Source organism: Sceloporus occidentalis, unplaced genomic scaffold (assembly GCF_023333645.1).
Source record: "Sceloporus occidentalis isolate IW3139 unplaced genomic scaffold, rSceOcc1.0.p SCAF_50, whole genome shotgun sequence".
Taxonomy (NCBI): domain Eukaryota; kingdom Metazoa; phylum Chordata; class Lepidosauria; order Squamata; family Phrynosomatidae; genus Sceloporus; species Sceloporus occidentalis.
In genome coordinates, this window is record NW_028317030.1 from 357,724 (window position 1) to 368,008 (window position 10,285).

Consider the following 10,285-nt stretch of genomic DNA (forward strand, 5'->3'; position numbering starts at 1 on the left):
TCAGTAACACTGTCTACTTCTCTGCAACATTTACCTGAGTGACTCGTAAGTTCTGTACCAAGTCCTTTTTATATTATTTTAAAGTAGATTTCTACTTTTTTACTTCAGGTATCAGATTTTATAGTTTACTCTTATATTTTGCACCGCCTACAAATACATTTTCTGCTACCTGTTGCGCACAGGTTGGGAGTTTTTGCACCTCATTTACTTATTTCTGTGCTTTTTTGTGCCTTTTGTTTGCCACCTCTCATAACTACACAGTTACTAACCTATCTAGATATAATTATCCAGCCTAACTGCAAAGAAACCTGCCCAGATAGAGATACCATTATGTTAACTCCCTTGCAGTGAGCGCAAACAGCACAATCAGATACAGGTAAAAAGAAGTACAGATAAAATGTACTTTCAATTTACTGGTGAATAGAGCAGGTTTGTCGATAACTCAACCGAGTCTAAGGATATCCTGACGGTAACTGCCTGAGGGCCAGAATTGGACAGCCTTGTGGCTCACCAAAATGCTTCCACATAGATAATCTTTCTACATATAAAATAAGTCATGAATGGAGCACCTTAAGCCTTAATAAGTGAAACAAATTCAACCCAAAAAGCCCCGCATACAGGGTTTGAGTAATACCTTTAGGAGGCTGCATCAGCCTGGATTTTGGAAACAGGTGTCTCTTTCTTATAGGGAGGATGACACTGGTTATTAGGGCCTCGATGACATTGTCAAGACCTGCGATGTCACTCCAGGTCACCTACAGGGAACAAACACAATTGTAAAACTGCTTCTACAACGCAACCTTAGAAATATTAGACAAAGCAAAAAGGAATAGCACTATAAAGTAATGGGGGTTTAAAAGGATATATACAGGTTTCTTCACTGTCCTGGTCCTTCCTTCCCCAGTTTACTTCTTTCCATGTAACCTTTTCCCTTACCTCCATGTTGAGTGGGTCCACTAACTGTGCGGCGATGCACATTTCGTATTGCGTCAGACTGACAGTTTTTCCTCCAATCTGACTCATCGGTTGTTTAGCCTACAAGATACCAAAAGAATAAAAGTAAGTTTACCGTGTTTTAAAATGATTAACTAAGGATCCCACCAAGAATACCACATCTCAGGCAATGCTATTAAAACCCTTTCCCGTGTGAGGTCCACCTGGTGAGATTCATGGATGATCACTGCACATAGCTTTGGAGAACTAATGTAAATACTGATATCTGTAGATCCCGTTTACAATCACAGGATTTTATCTTTTAGGGAACATTGTTACCCCTTCTTTCTATAGACTTAACTAGTATTCTCTGTTGTCAAAGTTATTAAGAAAAAAGTTCCATACCTCTATCTGAGGTTCATCTTCTGGTTCCGGTTTTCTGGTTGAATCGAAGGCATGCATCATCCATTTGGCGGTGTAATAACTGGCTGCGCCCAATACCGTCAGTTTGACAATATTGCCGATAACATGATTCCCAACCAGATAACGAGAAAAGACATCCATAGAAAACATGTTCTAAAGACAAATAAAAATACATTAATACATAAGAACCTTTTTTGACAACTGCTACTTTAGATTTTCAAGTAAATGAAACATCACATTTGCTCACTTTACATATTTCCATATATGGTAATATTGCTGTGGCTGGTGGTACAGTGGTCATGTCACATAATTATTAGGACTTGAAATTTACCTGCTTTGTGTGTTCACAGCTTACTGATTTTTAAACCACAATAGAGAAGCAAACTAGTGGGTTTAAGAAAAAACAAAATCTTCCAAAACCTTTTTTTAATTTTAAAACTATACTTTTATACGTCTATTTACTTTTTAAGTCTAGATTGTAAACGTAATATCCTCACATTTTCTGTCACATTATAGCCTTGTAGCTTCTTTGCTATTATGACATCACAATTGCCCACTTTGCATATTTCCATATATGGTAATATGGGTCTTGGTAACTGTAAGCTGGATGTTGGAATCAAATTGTTTATGAAATAAATTAAACCACATTTGGCCAGAAATAATAGCTCTCTGATCAGAGATATTTCAAACGTTTTGGTTATGGATGGATGTAACACCGGTCCTGAGTGCTTTGCTGGAGAAAGTTCAGCCACCTCTTGTATTGCAGCCATCTATCCATAGAGGAGATGATAACATCCTGTTTTGTTTTGCCATATTTGCTTAGCGCAGAGTAATTTCTATGTCATTGTTTTACTATCTATATTCTACCACGTTCCATGGGGAAGGACACCTCAGTTCAATCATTTTTCGACCACAACAGAGAAGCAAGTTTTCAGCAAAACAATACTATCTAAATCCCTTTATCTTTTTATAATATAACTATACATTTGACTTATGGTCTATGTTAGATTATGTGCATTTATAATTTAGGGTATACATACTTTTCCTAAGAAGCTACAGTCCTGTAGCTTCTTCTTCTCTCTGAGGTCCTCGTCTATGAACAATCACTGTGTGAATGAGGGCACAGTCACTGCAGGCACCGGGGTTTTATAGCCTAGCTATTATGACATCATAGTTGCCTGCTTTGCATGTTTTCCATATATGGTGATATGGGCATGGCTTAGAGTAAAGTCAAGACCGTGCAAGTTAACTATTATGACATCACATGCCTGATTTACATATTTTCCATATATGGCAATGTAGGTGTGGCCTGCATGTTCACAGCTTACTGATCATGAAAACATCAATTCAAAGATGCAAATAATGATGGTTCAAGTTAAATAAATGAGATAAAAATAGATGTTGGACGAAAAGCAGACTGCTAATTTTCTTGCCCTGTACAAGGAAATGCTACCACGCATAGCTTTTCTTTTCCCTGTAAACCTATAACATAGGTACATACCCTTGTCCTCATACACACATGAGAAATGCACTCATTTAGTTTCCGGAATAAAGTGCGCATGTTTTTGGACTATTAAATTACATTTATATAACACACGCAGGTTCTGCAGCTCTGTTATTGACTTAAGCGTCTTAAGAGGAAAACTATTCACACTATTCTGTAGAAGACACACACACACAACCTTAAACAGAAAGATAACACTGCCCTTGGCCTTAACCTACTTTATTCAAACTACAACTTACAACTTATAACTAACAATACTATTACTAATAATAATCCTATGAGTCCAACTTAAGAACCAATACGTCTTGGTTATCTCTCAATCCATTAGGCTTCGTGTATTAGGACAGCATGTCGATTCCCTGGCTCATTGGCTCCTGGAACATGCACATTCTTTCTATTGCCTTATGTAAGTGGAGCCGTCCTATTTTTACACTATCCTGACAAAAGCTGGAAAAGAAAAAATAAAAAGAGCTTGTCAGTGGGCATAGTTTTGTTATCAGCTCATTGTCACTCTGAAATCTAACTTACTGCGAGTTGAGTTTACAAAGTGTGAAGATGCTGAGAAATGATACAATGATTCACTTGGTGGAGCCAACTCTACAATATGAAGTTGTAAAGTTCTCTGGACTGTATTCACTCAATCATTCAGTGGGACAAAAAAAAAAACAGGAGGCCTATGTGGGTTTCTCCTCTGAGAAGGACAGAGTGTGTGCTCCATAACACGCACTTACTATGTCAAAATGGCACATCTTGCTTTGACTTTGTCACGTCAGTATTTTTTGTCACTGGACACAAAGGCTTTTCTTACGTTTACTATTAGCCAAAAAACATTACATAGGGGTTTCATATGCAATACATGAATATAAGAGAGAGAGAGGTGTCACATACCCATCGTCTGAATGGCTGTCTGCATATTCTTTGAGGGAAAGCAGAGCGGCATCGCGGCATATTTCCCTCAGATCACTTCCTGAGAATCCATCGGTGTAGTCGGCAATTTCACGCAGGTCTACATCTTCATTCACCTAAAGAAAACATATTAGGACACATAAGGACAATTAATTGGTGATTTTCCCCAGTGTCATTTAAATAACTACCAAGAGACCAAAGCCGGGTGATATAGATTCATAAGGAGTAAACAAGGGCGTGTTTTTCTAAACATTTAGGGAAAGGAAAAGAGTCAAACAAGACTGAGAAGAATCGAGTCCAACTGAAAATGCATTGTGTAAAAAGATTGCAATTGCCTAGCAATCTTGTAAAAGATTGATATTATACCAGTAGCCAGAGAATAGTGGCTTTATGATTTTTGACATTTAATAGTATGTTGTGGAAAGGGGTGACTATCTGAGGCAGTTCCAGCTGAGCAGGACGGTTCTTGGGCCATTGGTGGAATAGTCAACCATTACATAAAAATCACATATATCAAAGTATAAGTTGCTTACATTTTCATTTTCGAAGATGAGACTGAGAATTGATTGACGCTGTGCCGTAGACTAGAAAAAAAAAGATGAAAACAGCATTTTAGAAAAACTATTCATAATTAGTCCTGTTAATCCCAACAAGAATGCATTTTGAAGTATAGGAATGGGAAAATATATGAAGAATTCATAGTTATGGAGTGGCTAAAACAAACTTTAAATAACCTTGTTTCTTCAGTAGCATTTAGTATTAGTAGTATTTGACCCATACATCACTATCTAAGAGAACCGCAAGTTCTATTTATCTTCATTATTTATCTTAACAATAGTGATTTGGTTTAAAACCGGCTGTAAAAGTTGTGTATTTATACAATAGCTACTAAATGTTTAATGCAGGTCATAAAATGGGTTTGTTTTAAAATATAAACAACTCCTCTTTTTACTAAAGTTCTATTTGTCATGCAACATTTTTTGCAGGTTGATGTATTGAGATTATTTAGAACATGGATATACATCAGTTTAACATGAGGATTTCCTTTAAAAAGACATTTTAGTTACATACTGGTTTCTTAATCAGGAATCTGGCTGGCATCCTCCGCAGTATTGCTGGATCGATGTCCTGAGGTCGGTTAGTGGCCCCCATGATAATAACCTATGAAAATACAACAAAAGTGAAACATAAGAAATACTATATGGTGGGAAAAATGTGTTGAAAAAATATGATAAATCTAGAATGAATGATGTGTGGTTTCTTCTCCAAATCCCAGAGCCTCAAAAATCCTTTAGGAACTACACTTATGCACGCAATCTGTATTTTTAAAGTGTTGGATACACATCTTATCTGTGTGTTCTCTAGCTTAAAATCCTAAACAATGTACTCTAGTTTGGAAGATTTGCTTCTAAAAATTTTTAAGGTAATGCCAACGAGATATTACCTGACAATTGTGGCCTGTCTCCAGCCCGTCCCAACGGTTTAGGAACTGGGCTTTCATCATGGCCGTCACTTCATGGTCACTCATGGAACGACTTCGAAGGAAAGAGTCTGTGTGGAGAGAAAGAAAAAGTCAAGCATGATGAATGTACAAAAAGACTCATTAATGCCCATTGATTGGGCACCAGTTGTCTAATATCACATTGAAGTCTAATACATACACCATTTGGCATGGCTAGAGATTGGTGACTTCCAAGAGCAACTTACCGATTTCATCGATGAAAATGATAGTTGGCTGGAGCTTCACAGCCAAAGAGAAAACAGCAGCTGCTAGTTTCTCAGACTCTCCATACCACTTGTTGGTCAGGGTGGATGGTTGGAGATTAATAAACCGGCATCCGGCTTCTTTGGCTGTGGCTTTGGCAATAAGGGTCTTTCCACAACCTGGAGGTCCATAAAGAAGGACACCTGTATAAAAAACAGTGCATGATTTTATTTATACAATAGAAGTACCTTTAGTAATTAAACAATATTAAAATAATGTATTTAAAGGCTCCAGTAATTTAATCTGCTTAAAAATATAAAGGGTACCAAGTGAAGATAGCCTCTGATCAAGCACATTTCTGCATATTGCAGTCTGGAGGAAGAGCTTCTAATAGTTAATTATATAAGTTTGAAAGAAAGCATTACAAAGAAATAATCCCCCCCCCCAAAAAAAAAATAAATAAAAAAAAATACATCCTTCTGGTGTTTTGTTTAGCAAGAATGTATAACCTTTCAAATATTTGAAAGTATTTCTTGGAGGTGCATACTATAATGCAAATAAATGATACCGCAGCAATCTTATGCCAAGCTAAAAAGTCAAAATGTATTGTAACATAATATAACAGGGACAAAAAAGAAGAACTGGCACCACTCAAAGTCACTCTGCAGATTACCCTTGACAAAGGCTACCAAGCCGAAACATTGTTGATCTCAGTAACACTGTCTACTTCTCTGCAACATTTACCTGAGTGACTGTAAATTCTGTACCAAGTCCTTTTTATATTATGTTAAAGTAGATTTCTAGTTTTTTACTTCAGGTATCAGATTTTATAGTTTACTCTTATATTTTGCACCTCCTACAAATACATTTTCTGCTACCTGTTACGCACAGGTTGAGAGTTTTTGCACCTCATTTACTTATTTCTGTGCTTTTTTGTGCCTTTTGTTTGCCACCTCTCATAACTACACAGTTACTAACCTATCTAGATATAATTATACAGCCTAACTGCAAAGAAACCTGCCCAGATAGAGATACCATTATGTTAACTCCCTTGCAGTGAGCACAAACAGCACAATCAGCTACAGGTAAAAAGAAGAAACGTGAAAAAACCTAAAATCACGTGTGATGTGTTAAGTTGAATAAGTGACAAAAGTGAAAATATATATTATTCCCCAAATAGGACCGCAGCTACCCACAAAGAAAACACTCTTCCTCAAAGTGTAAAAATACAACCAAACAAAAGAAGTATGGGGCGCAGATGCATATAAGGGAGAAAACAATTGAAGTGAAATATAATAATATTTTAATAATAAAATATATGTAAAACAAACTAAAAAAGTGCAATATGCAGGTAAAGAGTCAATAGACCAGCAAAATGCAACTTACATTTAGTCCATGCACCCAAAGTGCATAATGCGTATATATAGAAAAAACCACCAATGGTGGAATATGGACAAAGTTCAGATAAGTCCTTCCAGATCCTTCCAAACGCGTTTCGCCGACTTGGCTTCTTCAGTAGAAGTATGCTCTGTCCGGTAAGTGGTTTCCTTCTGTTTTTGTGTTGTTTTTGTAGTTATTTCGGTGTATACGTCATCCCGCGTTGTCCATCACTCGTCCGGTAATTTCGTCGCATGCCGTACGCGTCATCGCGTTTTTGCGTGTTGTATGCGTCATCGCGTACTGTCTGTTTCAAGCTGCCGCGTTTCGTGTATCTCTAAGTCTCCGTGTACGATTTAATAAAGATGTGTTGGAAAAAACCTAGACGATTCAGCTTGTATTTGGGGAGATCGTGACGCGATCCTCCCAATGTGTGGGGATGAAAGAACACATGCGGTTAGGAGCGATCTAACAGGTAAGTGGAAATAAAGTTGGCCTCCATACTTCAAGACAAAGGATAGACGGGAAGAAGACTAAAGATACAGAAGAAAAACGAATCCACCAAAGTGTATTACCACCATTACCGAAATGAAATGTTTATTAAATCATTATAGTTGTGTAAAACGTAATATATATCTATAATATTGATAACGATAATTTCAAAAATGTTAAAATTAATTTTATGAAATTATAAAGAATGTGATGCATTAATTTATTTTTGAAGATATAATAAATGTCACTTCTGGCTATTCATTAATGTGTGTAATAAAGTGGAATGAAATAAATAGGTGTCTAAGATCTTTCTGTGTTATACTTCATTTTTTAATATAAAGGCTGAAATAAAAAATAATGAATATATCATATGAGAGGATATCTATATAGGTCAAGGTACTACAGTAAAAAAATTGTGTATATAATAGAAAAAATAAATATAGATAAAATATAATATCCCGTATAATTTATTATAAATTTCGTATAAGATCCCCTTTTTATAGTACTTTATACATTTTCCTCTCACAGTATTATTTCTACAAATATTTATATTTATTTTTTTATGAATACACAATTCTTTTATTGTAGTACCTCAATCTCTATAGATATCCCCTTATATGATATATTCACTATTTTATCTTTTTAGCTTTTAACGGACAGTACGCGATGACGCATACAACACGCAAAAACGCGATGACGCGTACGGCATGCGACGAAATTACCGGACGAGTGATGAACAACGCGGGATGACGTATACACCGAAATAACTACAAAAAAACACAAAAACAGAAGGAAACCACTTACCGGACAGAGCATACTTCTACTGAAGAAGCCAAGTCGGCGAAACGCGTTTGGAAGGATCTGGAAGGACTTATCTGAACTTTGTCCATATTCCACCATTGGTGGTTTTTTCTATATATACGCATTATGCACTTTGGGTGCATGGACTAAATGTAAGTTGCATTTTGCTGGTCTATTGACTCTTTACCTGCATATTGCACTTTTTTAGTTTGTTTTACATATATTTTATTATTAAAATATTATTATATTTCACTTCAATTGTTTTCTCCCTTATATGCATCTGCGCCCCATACTTCTTTTGGACAGGTAAAAAGAAGTACAGATAAAATGTACTTTCAATTTACTGGTGAACAGAGCAGGTTTGTCTATAACTCAACCGAGTCTAAGGATATCCTGACGGTAACTGCCTGAGGGCCAGAATTGGACAGCCTTGTGGCTCACGAAATTGCTTCCATATAGATAATCTTTGTACATATAAAATAAGTCATGAATGGAGAGCCTTCAGCCTTCATAAGTGAAACAGATTCAACCCAAAAAGCCCCGCATACAGGGTTTGAGTAATACCTTTAGGAGGCTGCATCAGCCTGGATTTTGGAAACAGGTGTCTCTTTCTTATAGGGAGGATGACGCTGGTTATTAGGGCCTCGATGACATTGTCAAGACCTGCGATGTCACTCCAGGTCACCTACAGGGAACAAACACAATTGTAAAACTGCTTCTACAATGCAACCTTAGAAATATTAGACAAAGCAAAAAGGAATAGCACTATAAAGTAATGGGGGTTTAAAAGGATATATACAGGATTCTTCACTGTCCTGGTCCTTCCTTCCCCAGTTTACTTCTTTCCATGTAACCTTTTCCCTTACCTCCATGTTGAGTGGGTCCACTAACTGTGCGGCGATGCACATTTCGTATTGCGTCAGACTGACAGTTTTTCCTCCAATCTGTCTTATCGGTTGTTTAGCCTACAAGATACCAAAAGAATAAAAGTAAGTTTACCGTATTTTAAAATGATTAACTAAGGATCCCACCAAGAATACCACATCTCAGGCAATGCTATTAAAACCCTTTCCCGTGTGAGGTCCACCTGGTGAGATTCATGGATGATCACTGCACATAGCTTTGGAGAACTAATGTAAATACTGATATCTGTACATTCCGTTTACAATCACAGGATTTTATCTTTTAGGGAACATTGTTACCCCTTCTTTCTATAGACTTTACTAGTATTCTCTGTTGTCAAAGTTATTAAGAAAAAAGTTCCATACCTCTATCTGAGGTTCATCTTCTGGTTCCGGTTTTCTGGTTGAATCGAAGGCATGCATCATCCATTTGGCGGTGTAATAACTGGCTGCGCCCAATACCGTCAGTTTGACAATATTGCCGATAACATGATTCCCAACCAGATAACGAGAAAAGACATCCATAGAAAACATGTTTTAAAGACAAATAAAAATACATTAATACATAAGAACCTTTTTTGACAACTGCTACTTTAGATTTTCAAGTAAATGAAACATCACATTTGCTCACTTTACATATTTCCATATATGGTAATATTGCTGTGGCTGGTGGTACAATGGTCATGTCACATAATTATTAGGACTTGAAATTTACCTGCTTTGTGTGTTCACAGCTTACTGATTTTTAAACCACAATAGAGAAGCAAACTAGTGGGTTTAAGAAAAAACAAAATCTTCCAAAATCTTTTTTTAATTTTAAAACTATACTTTTATACGTCTATTTACTTTTTAAGTCTAGATTGTAAACGTAATATCCTCACATTCTCTGTCACATTATAGCCTTGTAGCTTCTTTGCTATTATGACATCACAATTGCCCACTTTGCATATTTCCATATATGGTAATATGGGCCTTGGTAACTGTAAACAGGATGTTGGAATCAAATTGTTTATGAAATAAATTAAACCACATTTGGCCAGAAATAATAGCTCTCTGATCAGAGATATTTCAAACGTTTTGGTTATGGATGGATGTAACACCGGTCCTGAGTGCTTTGCTGGAGAAAGTTCAGCTGTAATGGTATGATGAGGCAGGACCCCAGATGGCGGAGGTAGCCAGGCCAAACAGGAACCAGGGAGTCAGAGAACCAACCGGGTCAGACAGGTAAGCAGGATAAGCCAA

At 36.7% G+C, this 10,285-nt stretch overlaps 1 protein-coding gene across 1 annotated transcript; it reads right to left on the minus strand.

Annotated features, from left to right (window-relative positions):
* Positions 1–3,198: 3,198 nt before the first annotated feature.
* On the minus strand, positions 3,199–9,577 carry LOC149288571 (outer mitochondrial transmembrane helix translocase-like). Its single transcript, XM_089491316.1, has 9 exons — positions 9,410–9,577; positions 9,008–9,106; positions 8,706–8,826; positions 5,474–5,674; positions 5,211–5,317; positions 4,838–4,927; positions 4,300–4,350; positions 3,749–3,882; positions 3,199–3,307 (listed from the first exon to the last, which is right to left on the minus strand). The coding sequence occupies exons 1-9, from the start codon at positions 9,575–9,577 to the stop codon at positions 3,199–3,201; spliced, it is 1,080 nt and encodes a 359-aa protein (XP_089347442.1).
* Between the last annotated feature and the right edge of the window lie 708 nt (positions 9,578–10,285).

Excerpts from the sequence above, each read along its gene's own strand:
- LOC149288571 (XM_089491316.1), bottom strand. The coding sequence starts at position 9,577 with ATGTTTTCTATGGATGTCTTTTCTCGTTATCTGGTTGGGAATCATGTT. Across the intron at positions 9,107-9,409 it reads AAGATGAACCTCAGATAGAG|GCTAAACAACCGATAAGACA; the intron begins GTATGGAACTTT and ends GGTATCTTGTAG. Across the intron at positions 5,675-8,705 it reads GCTGATGCAGCCTCCTAAAG|GTGTCCTTCTTTATGGACCT; the intron begins GTATTACTCAAA and ends TTTTTTATACAG.